The 18,304-nt window shown below is 46.8% G+C and overlaps 1 protein-coding gene across 2 annotated transcripts in view; it reads right to left on the reverse strand.

Moving 5' to 3' along the window:
* LOC135918157 (PIH1 domain-containing protein 1-like) overlaps positions 1-1,745 on the reverse strand; it is a 101,318-nt gene extending 99,573 nt beyond the window's left edge. The window contains exon 1 of one of the 2 annotated variants that reach the window (XM_065451815.1): positions 1,493-1,745. In XM_065451815.1, the coding sequence (XP_065307887.1) occupies positions 1,493-1,561 (69 nt within the window). In that variant the 5' untranslated portion in view covers positions 1,562-1,745. The remainder of the gene's footprint in view (positions 1-1,492) is intronic. The other variant, XM_065451816.1, reaches the window with a different exon arrangement.
* Positions 1,746-18,304: the final 16,559 nt, after the last annotated feature.

The raw sequence follows: 18,304 nt of genomic DNA on the forward strand, positions 1-18,304 counted from the left end.
ACCCCATCAAAATATATTTTCAACTGACCCTGCAGGACTATTATGGATTATATTTTGCAATGTTGTTTTACACTCAGATAATGGGTATGATATGAGACAGTGAGGCTCTTATGAAGTTTTAGCCAGAGGTACTTGAGAGAAGTCTTGCTTCTTAACTAACATGCCTGTTCACCCAATTCATGCATCAGATTTTGTTGTCTCATGGTGTCACAATGAGTGCTATGATGCCATTGTCGAATATGAAGGCTACAAACGGGGAGTTAGTTTAAACGAATGTGCACTGCATGTTCAATGGGTGACCAGCAGAGAAAATAAGACAAAGCATGGCTGCTCCTAAGTCACTACTTATCTGTTGCATTATTATTTGCAGCTTTCATTTTTCTGCTGTTACCCACTACAGTCTATAACTGTTGGCCTCTCTCCCACAGTGAATTTGTGGCATATTGGGGGAACAAGGTCAACAGCGATTGGCATGACAATTCGCTGGGCATTGCAAGCAGCACATGTCCTGTACCTGGCAAGAATGAGCTGTGTTTGAGACAGCGACACAAAACACTAGGAAAACACAGATGAGCCATCACCAGATGCAATTGCATAGCACCCTTAAGCGCATTTCTGAATTCCACCCATCACAAGAATAATCTAGCTTCGACTTCTGTTGAGAGTATGGGCCCTTCATTACTGCAACCTGTGTGTTACAACAACTTTGAAAGAAGACTCACTGCTTACTGCTGCTTCGTGATTCCTAACGCTTTCCAGAAACGTCGCATTTTTTTATATCCATAGCGTTCAGTAAAGCACTAGGTACGTTTGCCTGCCTATTCGTCAGGTTAAAAAAAAAAATGAAAGGGAGAGAAAATGAGAACTCCCCCGCCCACCATCAAACTGAACTGCTGTCGCTGCAGAGACCTGGTTTGTCGCTGTCTATGAACAACTAAAAGTGTGTATCAACCACGCAAACGACGATGTCAAGTGGAATCTATGGCTGAGAAACAAGACAGCTGTGATAACGTGTTGAGGAATCGTGTTGAGAAATCAGGGCAAGACCGTAGTAGCAGCAAGCGCTGAATCTGTCTTTAAAGTTGTTGAAATAAAAACACCAATTAGCTACGGCTAGATCACGCAACCCATGACCGAGTACAAAAGCGTAATACACTTTTGCTGCACGTGTTAAAACTGCGACAGCCAAGCATGGCCGGCGCTGAAACATCTATAGAGTTTTCATAAGCTCTACAGAAACATCAGAATCCTTTGGCATCATCGCTGTCTTCAGCTTCTATGCACAACGCGCGCCTACGAGCTTGCGGCTGTCGTGCACAGCGCTGGCGCACCCGCTCGTCTGAGCGGGTAATTGGAAATTTAACAGGAACGTGTCAATCTGCTTCAAACAGCCCGCTCTTATGAGCGCGATATGATGTCCAGCGGTCGGAGCACCTCTCTCAGTCAAAGGATCACCTAGCAATAACAGTCGACGAAATGTCACCGTTTTTACCTGAAGGAAAAGAGACTCGTACGGCGCGTCGCTGTCCTCGGGAACGTCTAGGAAATTTCTCTCACTCATCTTCCCGCGGCACACGACGTCACATCAAGAGACAGCACAGCAGCGACGAGCAGCCGAAGGCAGTGCTTCGTTAATTTCAGCGACTTCAGCGCAGAACCGAACGACACGCAAATAACGCAGACAGCGCCGTAACGCTGAGAAATGCGCCAAACTTCCCCCTTCTCTCTTTTTTGGCTGCTGGATTGGATTGGCGCGGCTCGCTACGTGCTTGGGTGCGCTTTTCCACGACCTACTGAACTCCAGACCTGCACAGATCTCCCTCCTCCAGCACGCCTGGTCTAGTTCGCCCTTTTCGCCGCTAGGGGAAGAACATACGAGCGGAGTGGCGCTAGTACGTGTTCGCTGTCGTCTGCTTCTGCGATCTGTTCAGCGCGTGTCTTGCCATTTCGACAGGCACAAAGCTCTTGTATTGGCGGTAAATGAATAAATTCACAAATATACAAAAGAAAACATATTTGCGAATGCTTTGCGTTTGAATAGTGAAACTATTCAAACGCAAAGCATTCAAGAGAAATGTAAACAACGAGCATAGGTGGCAGCTGCAATGCTAGATCGACGGCATAAATTTCCCTTTCCTAGCCTCCTTAAGAGACTGGAAAAATTGTTTAAGAAGATTCATAGGATAATCTAGCTTTTTTTAGTTGATTGCAGACAGCCTAATGTCGTAGATGACATTAGGATTTACTGCTGTGTGCCGTAGGGAAAGGAAGATGATCTGGTAAAAGTATAGTAAAAGTATTCACGAGTAAGTCCTCCGCCCGATAAGTGCAATAGGCTGATCGATTCTGTTTCTTGGAAAGGTGAGCACACCTTGTTTTTATTGTCGTTGGTTGCCTAGCTTAGTAGAAAGCTTACAAAAAATTAAGCGATCTCAGCGCTATAAAACGTGCTGCACTGCAAGCCTTAAATCGTCTCACGGGACCCTTTTCAAACTGTAAAGCTAGCTTTTCTGCGTGGTACGGCGGCAGCATAACGGGGGTGCTTAAGATACGTACGCAGTGATGCTGTGTGTGTAATTCACTTTTTGAACTCACGACGCATTCACGGACAACTTTCAAGAGTTAAAATGAGTGGTAATCGTTCTGTCGTCGAACATTACGGTGGTTTCAAGTTTCTAAAGAGCGCAGAAGCGAATTTTACAATGTGCAGAATAAAACTGTTGTGTACTTTGCGAACTCTATACACAATGTTATTTAGAATAATCTTCTTGGAAAAGGCAATAGGAGCGGCTATTCAACGCTATTTTAGAGAGCAGCGGACTACACGCTCCGACATTTTTTTTAGGTTCGGGCAGTCAACTTTTGGAGCCAAGTGACCGATCAAAGCCTTGTGACATCACTGTCACTGTGTTATCAAAAATCATCAACTAGACAAGCAGTTCGTCACAACACAACAGCTGCCGTACGAATTACAACGCCGCACAAACGCCCACCGCGTAGCAGACGAAGAGGTTATAAAAGCGCCACCTACGGCCGTCAGTTGAACGAAAGTGGGCGTAAGCTGCTCCCATAGAAGCCGGATATCTGTGCAGGTCTGGAGTTCCAGTAGGTCGTGCGCTTTTCCGAGTGCAGCATAGAGTTTCATAGTGGTTTCACATTAGTACAACTAGAGGGAAATCTGGCGCTGCGATCGCTCAACCATCATGGGAAACCACCACCTGGGAAACCTGAACATCGCCCTCCAGGCTATGCCCCGAGGGCTCCGTGGTCGCTGCGCATGCGTGAGCTGAGAGACGGTGTGAAAGGAGAAGCGTTATGAAACATCGTTCCAGCACACAATTGAACATGGGCGAAAAGAGAAAGACAACACCACGACCGGCTTTATTAGTTATAAAGCCGGTCGTGGACAACACGAACGCCGGACTTCAACTGAATTTTATTCATGGAAAACAGGGCTTTATGTGCACAGGGGGAAGCTGCTAGTGCGCAGGACTACACAAAAATATTTCCTTGGTCCAGGCAACAAGCATCAGAGGCGGCGAAACCAAATGACCAAGCGAAGGAAAGAATAAAGAAGCAGAAATTGAAAAAAAAAAGGTTAAGAGAACGTTTTTTTCTTCCCTCCCCTTTCTGCTTTTTCACCATCACTTTCTTTAAATTTTTGCTACTTCATTCTTCTTTATATATATATATATATATATATGCGCGGTTAAAGCATCAGAACAAAGACAAAGCCGGTTCTGAAGTTCCCGATTGTGTACGCGGAGCCGGCGCTCACTGGGACGCTGTGGATCGTCGCCGGGTATGGGATAGACGCGACAGGTCTTGACCGTGTCTGGCCGCCGGCGCTGACATTCGCGGTCCTGCTCACGCCGCCTTTCTTGACGGGCACGCTGCGGGTCTTCGTTGGTCGGCACGACCAGCCAGGCTCAACGACAGACGCACGATCGGCCTTAGCGGCTCACCTGCCTCCGGTGCGCCCATTCTCGCTGCCGGACCCGTCGTCGTTCTAGAAGGACACGTTGCTCCTCTTCCGTGCGCGCGATACGCGTCCGCCACATGGAACCACTCAAGAACTGCCGATGAGGTCGCTAGGCGAGAGTTACGTCACTCTATAGATAAACACACATTGGACGACACGTACGTGTACCTTTATTACGACCTACACATGGACATGGATGCATGGATGGATGGATGCTATGAGCGTCCCCTTTGGAACGGGGTTGTGGGTTGCACAACCAAGCTCTTGCTATTATACTGCCTAATGTCCTATGAACTCCCACAACCAAATTTTCTTATCCCCTGTTGCGAACTTTGCTTTTGTAGGTCTCCGTTTTTTGTCGTTTCCCTACTTTTCTTCCACCAATCTTCCAATCACCTCTTACTAACCTCTACTGCAGACATGTTTACATTCCACTGCTCCCGCTAAACCCAAGGGCTTCAAGAAGGCCGGTGGTGGTGCCTAAATCGACTACTGGGTAGACGTCTTCATATTCTGATAAAAGGTGCTCCATAGTTTCCCTAGTTTACTGCAGCAAGCACATGCTTCTTCTTTCTTCTTATATCTGGCTTTATAGGTGAGTGTTCTAAGCCATCCCGATCCCGCTTCGAAAAGTAATGAGCTTCGCTTTGAGTTATAAATTGTTTCTTTCCTCATTTCATTTTTTTCCTCTCAAGTACTTACTCATGGCAGGTTCCTTTTCCATTGCCGCCACCCATGAGATTATTTCGGCCGCTCTGACTTCCCGCTTTACGTTCTTTGTTGCGGTGTCACCCACCCTATAGGCCGCATACTTGCTGGTAAGCTTGCAAGTTCTTTTCCTCCACTGTGAATCAATGTTCTTCCTGTACAGATACCTCAACACTCTCCCAGCCTATTTACTTTCTTCCATATTCCTCAGTAGTTCTTCATAATCAATTTCACTACGAGCTTCCCTCACTTCAAAACTAGTCCAGCCCATATCACCTTGCACAGCTTCATTTCTAGTCTTCCCGTGAGCGCCCAATGCGATGCGACCCACTGACCTTTGGTTCCTGTCGAGTCCTGATTGTTCCCCTGATTTAAAGCAAGTAACCGCATTTCCAAACGTAAGTCCTGGAACGATTACACCTTTCCAACTACCCCGGAGCACCTCGTACCTATTGTATCCCCATAGCGCTCGGTGCTTGATTATGGTTGCACTTCTCTTCCCTTTCACTGTTATTGTTTTTTCCTGTGTTTCCATATATCTATTGCCTTCGTTTATCCATATATCAAGGTATTTATATTCTCTTACCCGAGGTATTTCCTGGCCCTGTATAGCCACTGTCTGTACACTGTTTTCGTTGAATACCATAACACCTCATTTTCTAACATTAAATTTCAAACCTAAATTATTGCCTTCCTGTCCACAAATATCAGCCAGACGTTGCAAATCCCTTTGCTTCTTAGCTAGCAAAACAATATCGTCCGCATAAAATAAACCTGGAAGCTGCTGCTCTACTACTGTACCCGCCTGTTTGTATGAGAGATTAAAACCGATAATACTTCCTTCTAGCGCCCTCTACATCCTCACCATTCATATCATAAATAGCAGTGGGGATAAAGAGCACCCCTGCCTCCGTTCCTTGTTGATATGAACTTTCTCCGCGCTCCTCATTCCCATTCAACGCAAACGGTATTTTCTAGGTAAATCTCTCTCAAAAGCGGTGGACAATCGTCACCTAAGCCTTCACCTTCCAGAATATCCCACAAAATGTTGCGGTCTACATTTTCATAGACTCCAGTAATGTCTCAGAAGGCCACGTATAACAGTCTGCTTTCTACTCTTGATATTTCAATACACTGAGCAGACAGATGGAGTAAATTCTGGCCATGATCCGGAGGGTCTACAACAGGCGCTCGGGCCTTCGAGAAGAGGACCTGCTGCGCTTGGTGGAGGCATGCGTGATCAGCCGCCTTACATACCCTCTCCCATTTCAGCGGTTGACCCAAGCGCAACAACTTCGCATAGACGCAATGATTCGCAAAGCGACGAAGCTGGCCCATGGCCTCCCGAATTATACTTCCACACGCCGACTCCTTAACTTAGGGACAGATAACACACTAGGCGAGCTGCTAGGGGCACATTGGGTCAGCCATCGCCAGCGCCTCCTACTCACTCCTACTGGCCGCCATCTTCTCACACGGCTAGGATACTCTGTCCCACCCCTTGAGTCTGAAACCCCTCCAACGATCTTGTCGTCAGCGATACGCCAAGCACTAAGTATTCATCCATTGCCACGTAATATGCACCCCGAGCATGACAAAGGGCGGCGCAAAGCCCGTGTACGATACATTGGCCGCATGCTTGCAAACATCCCGGAAACACATACTTTATACACGGACAGATCACGAACTCAAGAAGGCTATACCTCGGTAGTTTTACCCAGTGTAAATGCGACCAGTTCCACCTTCAGACAACAGCCGCTGTAAGGGCCACCCCGGCCCGAAGCCTCCTAAGCACAACTTCCTCCGCCCTAGTAAGGTGAAGGGGGAAGGAGCAGACACACGGTGGGATAAGACCGCGTGTGTCCTGCCGGAGAACATTTTTACGGGCTCGCAGCGAAATACGGGGTTGGGGTGGGAGGGGCATAGGTGGAGGATAAGGATTAGGAGGGCAGTGTGCCTGCTGGTCAGCAGCAATGTTGTGAGGGTTCGCTGAATGGCCTTGAATCCAGTGTACCTTGACGCAAGCAGCTGTCATACTATTCATAGTGTGTATTCTCTCGCAGATTTCCATCGCCTTATCAACCTTCTTGAGTTCCTGAATAGCCGCTAAAGAATCAGTGAAGATATCTAGTTGCTTGATGGTAGGCAGCTTAGATGTCGCATCTTGCACAGCGTCATGGATGGCTTGAAGTTCCATTACTAGAGCGCTGGCTTCCGTAGATAAATAGCGCTGGTGGCCGCTGATGAAATTATGCGTAGTACTGAGGAATGATGTCCTTCCGCCGTCTCGGAGAATGGCAGCGTCCGTATAGACGTTGCAGGTGTTAACGCATGATGCATCAACGATGTTGTGTTCGTCAATAATACCTGTTGTATCGCGGCGTCGTAACTTCGTTGGCTTATTAGTTGTGATGCTGGTGAATTCCCAGGGAGGCATTGGATAGGGCTGATTGTCAATCCGAGAGCCGCGGTGAAAATGAGCATGCAACGCAGCGACAGCCGGAACAAGTTGCTTTTTTATTTCACGTGCTTTTTCACGTTGCAAAATTAGCTCTGCAATTGTGTTGAGCTGGGCAAGTTCCTGTAAGGTTGGTATGGGAGTGATGCGGGGCAGTGCTGTGATTGTGCGCATAGCATCGCGATTAATCGTTTCCAACTGTGCCAGCTGTGCCAAAGTCAGCCGTTGAAATTGTGCTTGATATAAAATTCGTGGCTGCAAGACTGCATGCACCAACCGTCGAGCTACGTCAGTACGAGCTCCAGCTGCTTTTGCTGCAATGCGACGAATAAGGTGAAGTGTTTTTGTTGAACTCTGTCTGGTTTTACGGAGCCAGTGTGCACCACTGCCGGATTGCTGAATATCGAGACTCAGTAAGCGGACCTCAGAAGCCTCAGGGATTGTCACTGCGCCGAGTCTAAATGTAAAGGGGTGCTGCGTGATTCTTGTGGGTCCTTTCTTGTTGGCCACCACAACATAGCTTGATTTTTGGGCGGAAATGTCCAATCCTGATTTCCGAGGAGGAGCAGGATTTTACTGGTTACTTCATCCTGCGGCAACTGCGCCTTCTTTGCCTGCCTGTGCTCTCGGAATGCTTTCTGTCGTTCGGCAATCTCTTCTCGTATCTCCCTGTTCCACATGCTTTTCGGTTTCTTTTTTCGTTTCCAACGGACACGTTGTTTCTCTTTCCGTATACGGATGGATGGATGGATGGATGAATGGATGGATGTTATGAGCGTCCCCTTTGGAACGGGGCGGTTCTCTTGCGTCAACAAGCTCTTGCTATTATGCTGCATTATGTCCTACCTAGGTTAAACAATAAAAAAGAAGAAAAAACACCATAAACTCTCACACACAAATTTTCTGATCCCCTGTTGCGAACTGTGCTTTTGTACGTCGGCGTTTTTTTTTTGTCGTTTCCCTACATTTATTCCACCAATCCTCCAATCGCCTCTTACTAATCTCTATTGCGGACATGTTTACTTTGCCATTTCTCTCGCGAAACCCAAGGGCTTCAAGGAGGCCAGTGGTGCCTAAATTGACCGCTGCGTAGACGTCTTCACATTCTAATAAAACATGCTCCATAATTTCCCTAGCTCTACCGCAGCAAGCACATGCTTCTTCTTCCTTATTATATCTCTCTTTATAGGTGCGTGTTCGAAGGCATCCCGATCTCGCTTCGAAAAGTAATGAGCTTTCCTTTGACTTATCATAATGGTTTCTTTCCTGATTTCGGTTTTTCCGCTTAAGTAGTTACTCATGGCAGGTTTATTTTCCATTGCCTCCACCCATTAGATTATTTCGTTCTCTCTGACTTTCCGCTTGACGTTCTTTTTTGCTGTGTTGTCCACCCTACAGGCCGCATACTTGCTGGTAAGCTTCCTAGTTCTTTTCCTCCAAGGTGAATAAATATTTTTCCTGTAGAGATACCTCAACCTTCTCCCAGCCCACTTACTTTCTTCCATATTCCTCAGTCGTTCTTCATACTCAATTTTACTGCGAGCTTCCGTCACTTCAAAACTAGTGCAGCGCATATCACCCTGCACAGTTTCATTTGTAGTCTTCCCGTCAGCGCCCAATATGAGGCGACCCACTGACCTTTGGTTCACACCGAGTCCTGATTGCACCCCTGATTTGAAGCAAACAACCGCATTTCCAAAAGTAAGTCCTGGAACAATTACACCTTTCCACATTCCTCGGAGCACCTCATACCTAATGTATCCCCAAAGCACTCTATGCTTCATTATGGCTGCATGTCTCTTCCCCTTCACTGTTATTGTTTTAGAGCGCAGCTCTTTGGCGTCCGTTCCTGGGTTTCGCGTCGTCGTCGTCGTCGGCCTCGTAACCAGCTCCGCCCCCCTTTCATCCCCCCAGCGATAGCAGCGACCGACTGATACCGCTGGATGCCGCTGACGCCGCTAGAGAGTGAAGATAACGTGACTGCATAGAACACCGTCGCCGCCATGCAGAAAGAGGAGGAAAGGGTCCCCCCCCCCCCCTGGTTCTTAGCGCTGCGGAAGCGAGGGTATCATATTGTTTGTGTCGGCATCGGCGGCGTTGTCCCTGAAACCAACTCCGCAGCTGGGGTTAACTCACTATCGGCGTCAGCGGCATCAGTCAGTCGCTGCTATCTCTTCCCTCCTCCCTTTATCGTGTTGTCCGCTTGCTGCACGCGCTTCTGCCCCCATCGTTTGCCGCTGGGTGTACACGCCGCCCCCTTCCCACCTCTTCCTGCGAGTTTCCGGTTGTCAAAGCGCCGGCTCGAACTTTGAAGTTGGCGAACTGTGCGCCGCAAAGTTGCCCAACGGCTTGCTGGTAGTAGCTGCCTACTTCGCCCCTACCGCACTCACGAAAGACGTCGTGCACCTCCTGCAACTCGCATTAACCGTCCATCGATCCACACCGATGTTAGTAGTGGGGGACTTTAATGTTGACATAAAGACAAACAGCAATTTCCTAACACTTATGCGGGAGAACATCCCGTTCCTCTCGCTCGTAACGCGTCCCACGGCTGTGACAACCTCGCGAGGCACTTGTATAGATCTCGTCTTTGAGAATCAAGCATTGGTGTACCAAGTCGAACATATATCAGTCTATTTCTCCGACCACAAAGCTTCCTTCATGACTGTCAAGAACTGTTAGTGGAGTCTTTGTTAAAGGAATACGTGTGAAAAATTAAAAAAAAATTCTGTGATAGCGCATACATGTGTTGCTCGATTTCTTTGCCTCAATCTATCGAAAAGGTGAAACAGCTTATTTGCTGCGCTCAAATTTCGCATTAGGAAGTAACGTAATCGTCGGTAATTTTTTTTTTCCTGTGTTTCAATACATCTATTACCTTCGTTTATCCATTTATCAAGGTATTTACATTCTCTTACCCGAGGTATTTCCTGGCCCTCTATTGCCACTGTCTGTACACTGTTTTCATTAAATACCATAACACCTGATTTTCTAACACTAAATTTCAAACCTAAATTCCTGCCTTCGTGTCCACAGATATTAGCGAGACGTGGCAAATCAGTTTTTTTTTAGCTAGAAACACAATGTCGTCCACATAAAATCAACCTGGAAGCTGCTGCTCAACTAGTGTACCCGCCTGTTTGTATGAGAGATTAAACCCGCTATTAATTCATTGTAGCGCCTTCTCCATCCTCACCATGTACATCATAAACAGCAGTGGGGATATAGCGCGCCCCTGCCTCAGTACCTTGTTGATATGAACTTTCTCCTTGCTCTTCATCCCTTCCCTTTCAACGCAAACGCTATTTTCTAAGTAAGTCTCTCTGAAAAGCTGTAGACAATCGTCCCCTAAGCCTTCCTCTTCCAGAATATCGCACAAAATTTTGCAGTCTACGTTGTCATGGGCTTCTGTAATGTGTAAAAAAGGCTACATATAATGGTCTGCATTCTACTTTTGATATTTCAATACACTGAGTAAGAACAAATGAGTTATCATTTAAACGCCTACCTATTGTGAAGCCATTCTGAAGTTCCCCCAAAATGCCATTATTCTCTGCCCCTTCTTGAAGCTTTAATTTGATTGCCTGCATTGCTAGCCTGTATATTACCGATGTAATGGTCAACGGTCTATACGAGTGAATTCTGTCTTTCTTGCCCTTACTTTTATAAATTAAAATAATTCTACTTTGTCGCCAACTGTAAGGTATTCGTCTATGTTTTAAAGTTTTTTCCACTGCTTTGACCAGAGTTTCCTTTCTATTTAGTCCTAGTGCATTAATCAGCCTAACGGAAACCTCGTCTATCCCTGTGGCTGTGCGTTATGTAATTTTCTCTTCAGCTTTATTCCAGTTGAAATTTGTCAGCACAAGCTCCGGTTGGTATAGCGGCGCGCCCCTTCGCGACGGCGAAAGAGCCCCGCGCCGAGAAAAATGGGTGATCAATCACTCGACTTGACACTTGATACGAGAACACTAGGATGAAGCATGGGCCTTCCATCATAGGTTTTGACACCTGTGCTATGAACCTACAAGACTAGACTCTCTTTTACACTAGCTCTGGAGACTAAAATTTTTCTTTGTTGACACGACGCTGTAAACGCGCGGACGCAGAAAATTTTCCGGGGTAGCCATATACAGCTTCGCTTTATAAGGTGCAAACGCTGTAGGCATTGCATTTCATTGCAAGTGTGCAGAAAAACGGGGTGGAGAAGAGGAAATTCGTAAGAAAAGGCATCTGCTCCGAGAAGAGTAGCGGAGAGATGTTGGTGGAATTCATGGTAAGTAACCGGTGTTAGATAATAAGTATCTTAATACAGAAGTACAATGACGGGAATTGAACCTAACAAAGCCTTCATGGGGAGACAAGAAACGAAACAAAGTTCATAATTTGTCCTTACGCGAGCATTGTGCAGGATGTAGAATGGTTAGATAGGGTGAAAGACAATGATCATAGGCTGCTGAGGCTAAGCATTGTTTTCTATATGGAGCGAGAATTGTAGCCAAAAGAAATCGGGCCAGCCTGGAAGCACAAAGGGAGAAGCATAATCATGAAGGCTAGTTCTTGCAAAGAAATATGTGTATTTAAAACAGGAAGCTAATACAGGTAATTGATGAGACCGCAGTTAAACACATTTCAGAGGCTCCAATATTAGCTGGAAGTAGGGCATCCAAAGAAGAAAAAGAAAGAGCAAGAAACAGAATGCTGTTCAGCAAGAGAATATTTGATATTAAAAAAATTATGGGGTTTTACGTGCCAAAACCACTTTCTGATTTTGAGACACGCCGTAGTGGGGTACTCCGGAAATTGCGACCACCTGGGGTCGCAATTGAACGTGCAACTAAATCTAAGTACACGGGTGTTTTCACATTTAGCCCCCATCGAAATGCGGCCGCCGTGGCCGGGATTCGAACCAGCGACCTCGTTCTCAGCAGCCCAACGCCATAGCCACTGAGCAAGCACGGTGGGTTAGAAATTATTAAATGAGACATTGTGTCGAAGAAGTAAATTGGGAGGTTCATCAAATCAGCAAGAAAACTTGGCATTGGAAAGACAAAGAAGTGCGCAGTGAAAGATAAGCTGTGTAGTATCATCAGCAAGTTTGATGATATATGAAATGCAGCAGTAGAATGGAGGAGCGAACTGTACAGTACTTAGAGCAGCCACGTAACCCTGATTGGAAGTAGTGACCAACAGCCAACAAGTTACACGTGTAATTAGCGATGAGATTAGAAGGGTTTCAAAAGGTACACCCAAAAAAAAAGCTTCAGGGAAAGATGGGAATAACCATCGATTTGACGAAAATTGAAGGTAATATTATAGTCGAAAAGCTTGCGACCCTTTATCTGCAATTACTGAAGACCTCAAGTGTATCAGAGAACAACGCAAATATCATGACGTCAATGGAAGGGCGACTCATGGGGATGCCATATTCTTGTAGTCTGACGCTGCACCTTCATAGGCGTCCTGAAGGGTCCTTCAATTTTGCCAGCCAAAACAATGCATGGTGGTCGCTTACGGATTCCAAAAGCCTGCCACATAAGTAAGGGCGAAATTTCCCGGTAGCCCAAATGGTAGCAAGGCATTCCTTTTCCCTTGTGATATAATTGCCTTGCGCTTTAACTGCGACCGATTAGCAGAAGCTATGACCCATTCAAGTCGATCTTTCCTCTGGACTAGGACAGCGCCGAGGTCTACGCTGCTTGCGTCGGTGTGCGCTTCGGTATTGTCGCCTTTGTCGAAGAGCGCAGTGCCCGCGGGCCAACTGAAGGCGTCGTGTGACTTCTGGGAATTTTTCGACCTGCGGCGCTTCCTACACTGTAAGATAATTTGCACCCTTAAAAGTGAAAAAGGGTGTAAATGTGTCTATAAGTCACACCCTTAGGGTGTCCATTATATGGATGACACGCTAAGGGTGTGAGTTATAGACACATTTACACCCTTTTTCACTTTTAAGGGTGCAAATGATTTTACAGTGTACATGAACCCGACGTCAGATTTCGTTATATAGGTTCATGCCTCTGGTGAAGGGTGAAAAGTTATTCACAAAGAGCCTGTAGTATGCACACAGAACAAGGAATCTGCACACTGCCTTCTTGTCGACGGGCATCTGGAATTTTGCGATGGCGTCGGTTTTCTGCGGGTTGGGGCTGACTCCCGAATTAGTGATGACGTGGCTCAGAAAGACCACCTCTACGTACGCAAAGCGGCTCTTACCTGGTCTGAAGTTGCGTCCGGATGATTTGATTGCGTCTAGTAGTGTTCCAAGGTGCTTCAGGTGCCCCTCAAAACTTGCAAAAAAAAAGGACGACGACGTCATCCAAGTATATAAGGCCGGTCTACCCGTTAAGCATGCCAATATTGCGTCCAGAACGCGCTAAAACGTTGCAGGTGCTGAGCGAACCCCCAACGGCATAACGAACTCAAAGAGGTCGCCCGGCGTGATAACGCGAGCAGCAGGTGTTGGTCGTTCTCGACGATGTCTTCAATGTTTGCGGCTGCTTCTGTGGCGAGGGATATTATGATGCATCGGCGGCTATAGTGTTTGGATTTCAGACTTCGGTGTAAGCAGTTGGTCTTTAAATTGCCTAGTTCGCATTTATCGCGTCTTTTCGATGGTGGTTGCTCCATCCAGAATTGCGCGACGATCTTAGGTGAGTTCGCGAAGAGTTATTGCTTTACTTCACTGATGAGGAAACGAACTTGCTTGTCTTCTGACATGTTGGGTGAGCGTGGCGGAACAGTCGAGTCATCTCTTCCTTGAAAATCGCAATGTTCAGGTTGGGTAACTGTACTCGGGAAGTACTATGCTGTATAAGCACTATACTCGGCATAAGCAGAGTTCCTGCCCCTTTTTTCTTGCGCACGAAGCTCGTGAAGGTGTCCAGGCAGAAGCTGGGAAACATGTTCCAGGTTGTCAGGGTGGACTCTTGGATCTCAAACTAAGTTCTGGCGGCGTCTTCCAATGAGAAATGTGAAATGTGCAATGCCGCAGCATGTACTCGTAGTTCTAGTTGTTAAACCTAGCCGATCCTTTCTTAGGTTTCTAGCCTACTTTCAGTGTCGTTGAACGATGAGCCGTGGAACTTCAGTGGAAGTCAGCTCTCGGTTGTTACAGCGTCATTGCTGCAGGCGGTACCGGCGCTCTGTCATTGTGGCTCGCGCTTGCAGGGTATGGTATTCAGAATTAAATGTCCGACACAGACCGAAGAAGTACCTCCACCAGATGACACGTCGCTATGACGGTGAAGAACGGTGCCGTGCCAAAAGTGTGAGTCACCATTTTACATATTGTTGGGCGAGCTCGTACCCTGCAATACAAGTGCGCGGTGCGTAAACGAACTCGACCGCACTCCCCAATGCCAGCATGTCTAGGGGACAAACGCCTACAACAGGTGCTAAGAGACCTCCTCCGTAGTGCCTAGGCAGAGTCATATATTCAAGGAGCAAAAGCCCCTAGATTTTCCCTCTGACCCCTCTGATTCAGGCCTCTGAATCAGGCCTCTGAATCCTCTGAATCCCTCTGAATCAGGCCCCCTCTGATTCGCGCCTGCGCACAAACGGCTGGCGTTCCCTCAAATGAACGTCGCGTTGATATTTACGCGCCGGCGTGCGCAAATAGCGGACGCTGTCTGTGGTCTGTGCCCTGTAGAAACACTGGAAAAGAGGTTTGTTTGAGTTTTCGCGAAACAGAATGAGGTTTTCTCGTATATTCAAATTAAAATACGAGAGGTACCGTGTCTCTAAGTTGTGTGCAAGTCGTAGTTTACAATTCGTACGCGTATTATGGCTTGAGAAATTCAATTAGTTCAGTCAATTCCTTGCGTCACATGGAAGGCTATGTGGTTCTAAAAGGTTTTCACCAAAACGACGCCCGGCCTCGACAACAGATTTTCGAAGTTTCTGACACGATAGAAACTTTTAAGTGTTCGCTGAAACATCCTGCGTATTCAGGGTAGATCCGAATAAAAGGTCACTGTGAAATAGCATTCGCGTCGCACATTTCCTTCTTTGACCCTTGTGTTTGCGTTGAATTTTTGTAAACACAAATCCAACGTTCCAACTACCCCAAATTGAAGCTATGGTTCCTGAATAACTGGTTGCAGCTGATTAAATGGTTACCGAAAACGACAAGATGTGCAAAGAAAAAGGAAAAGCCGATAATGAATGCATGTGTCGTCATACCATGTAAAAGGACTCGTGGCTATAGGACATCTTTGGTTGTGGCATCAAATGTGCTTCGTGACAATGAACAGCCAATTTCGTTTATTCATTCGGTCGGTAACGTTTGCGGTCGTTTCACTTATGATAACTTGCGATGCTTTCGTTAGCAGATGGAGAACAGTAATAAGATTTTGACATTCGGTTGCAAAATTTTTCGTTAGTTCTGATATCCGAAAATAACGAATGGTTCATTTTCAATTGCGGAAAGTTGGTGTTCACTATACGATTCATTTTCGAAACTTACTATTATGCAACCCTTACTCTCTGTGCATACGTTAAATAATTTTGCAATGAAAGAAAGTCGAAGCATCGGATAGAGCATTAGTGGACAGCTATACAAAATAAGGATATCAGCTTTATCGGCCGTATAAACTTGTAAACATAGGTATGCTGACTAAATTAACAAGCATGGTGTCGCGTGCGCACAGGCCAACATGAACGCATCTTCCTCGATGACCGCGGAAATTCGCTGTCAGAACGTTGGAGTAAGGAAGTTCGGCAGCAGCAGCGAGCGAGTTTACGCTTCGTGCTGCGTCTCTCATCCATGCCAACTAAGCCGCGAAAACACAGCGTGCCGCGGATGGCTTTCAAGACGCAGCAGCCCGGGCGGGCGTGCGCGTGTGCTCGGGCCGCCCGATGCAGAACGCGTCCCACTCCCTGACCTCCCGCGGTCGCTGCCTATCCTCCAGCGATCGCATGCCGCGATCGCTGCATGCGCTACTAGTGGAACTATAGTCACCATAGTAGAACCGACCCACAGGTGTTCCTCCTCTGCGCAGCGTCGCGCCTTTCCGCCGACGCCGTTTGGTATGACGTCACGACGCGTTCCTCGTCGTTGCGCTTGCCTCCGCTCGGTCGCAAGCTGCGTCGCATGCCTGATAAGATGTCGGAGGATTGAAAAGGAGAGCTCGCGTGCCCCGCAACCACAGTTTAAGCGGCAGTATGGACGGCGACAATTCTGATAAGCAGGAGGAGGCCTGCAATCGACGTCGGATCGAGATGAAGAGGAAACGAATCGCCCAGGAAACAGACGAACAGCTCGCCGAACGACTAGCTAAAGGCCGCAACATAGCTAGAAAACCGGACTAACATGGACTTGCAGTCAAAATTAACCAAGGTTCACCATGCTATGCCTTAGCTTTCGCTACGTATATTCTGGCGTAGCCTAGCTGAGCCACTGCCAATGTTTCCTACACGCGAACATAATGTTGGAGAAAGTAGCTCTTAACAACTTCGCTGTAACAAAAAAGAAGAAAAAAGAGGCGACACAGCGTAGCAAGAGGCTAACAGGCGCATTCACATTATAGAAAAAAAAATAGGTGGTTCATCGCACGAAGCGCAATAACATGCGCTTTACAGCGGGTTAGCCGATTGATATGATCGAAACTGAGAGGACGTTTTAGATAAAACAATATATTCTTAGGAAGCTTATTCAAGTGCGTTGAAGTGAGCGGGAAAAATGTTTTCCTGAAAACATCAGTGCGACAGCGAGTTTGAAGAACTTTATAGTCGTGATCACAGCGCCAAGAAACGCCGGCAAATGCACAAGAAGCGCCGATCACAGCGCGGGCAAATGCACAATTTCTTGTAATTCCGGCAAAACCAGAGTACATTTGCGAACAAGGCTCCAATTCCTTTTCTCAGCGCCGTTGCCCTAGTGTTGCAAGCTATAATTTTTTTAAATTACTGTCATATTGCTGTGGAAGTTGTAACTTCCAGAAACAAATCTTGAAGCACGCTTTTCCATTTGTTCAAGTTTGTCTATTTTATAACGACTTTTAGTGTGCCAAGCCGCGCGAGCGTTTCATGAAGAAGTGAGCCAGACTAAGCCCACCATCAAGGTTCCGTTTTTAATAAGGGTAGTATAAAACATACTGGAGTACAGAAAAAAAAAAGGAATGCTAGGTGACGTAATATTTGACTTTGGTGTCCCTTAGTGGCACTCGCATCTCGGCGTTGGCGTTCTTTACGTTAACCTTACACGAACGCAACGCACGAACCGGACTCGGAGAGGAGTGTTTTCCATTAATTAGCCGGCTAAATATCATACCACCTACTTGTCGTCATTGGTGACATCATTACTTCCGCTTTCTACTTCCGGGTCTCCAAGAATTTCGCCAAACTCGTGCTCACGTGGCGTGTCTCTAAGTCTACGATTCTCTGCTTTTGCATGCGGTATAATCAGTGGTTTCTAATTGATTATAATTATTCCAGACACTTCAGTTACTCAACTTGCTACTAAACATATGCGCTGATATCTAAAATGAAACCCATACATTTTGTACTCTACTGTTTTTCTATTTCTTTCTGATTTATTTTGAATTTCCTCCATGGTTGTCTTAGGAGGCGAACCGAAAGCGCCACGCAAGAAACAAGAGCGTCATTCGATGCTTGTGCCACTAATAAAAATAAATGCCCCCTGAAAGGTAGACGAGTGTGACCGACCAACACTGAAGAGCACACATGTGAATTATCTCAGGCCATGATAGCAGAATGAATAATTTCACCCTGTAGCTGTCGGTGCCACCAAGATAGCGGTAAGGGCAACTAAAGGAAAAAAAAAAAGTTGGTGTATGTTACGTGGACGGTACTTTAAACGTGCGTGTCAGCGCTGACCCTGGTAATAACCAGGGGGAGTAGGTGCAGCACACTTTTTAAGGATCTGACGAGCAGTGCCTCTAGCGCCCCCGCAGAACTTGATTCCTATTGCACGCTGACGCAGCGTCTGGTGAAACGGAAGCACACCTGCCTAGGCTTCGCACCCGAGATTCAACTATGTCCGACAGCGCTATACCGAAGAGCGTGCTCGGCGAAGAAAAAGCTCGTGCCAGCGAAAACGTACATTCGAAATCTCGCGGTGCCACTCCTGAACGTTCAAGGCCTTCTCTTGAGCACAGTTCAAGGTCACCGACAGAGGACGTGGCGGAAGCCAGCGG

Source organism: Dermacentor albipictus, chromosome 10, assembly GCF_038994185.2.
Source record: "Dermacentor albipictus isolate Rhodes 1998 colony chromosome 10, USDA_Dalb.pri_finalv2, whole genome shotgun sequence".
Classification (NCBI taxonomy): Eukaryota; Metazoa; Arthropoda; class Arachnida; order Ixodida; family Ixodidae; genus Dermacentor; species Dermacentor albipictus.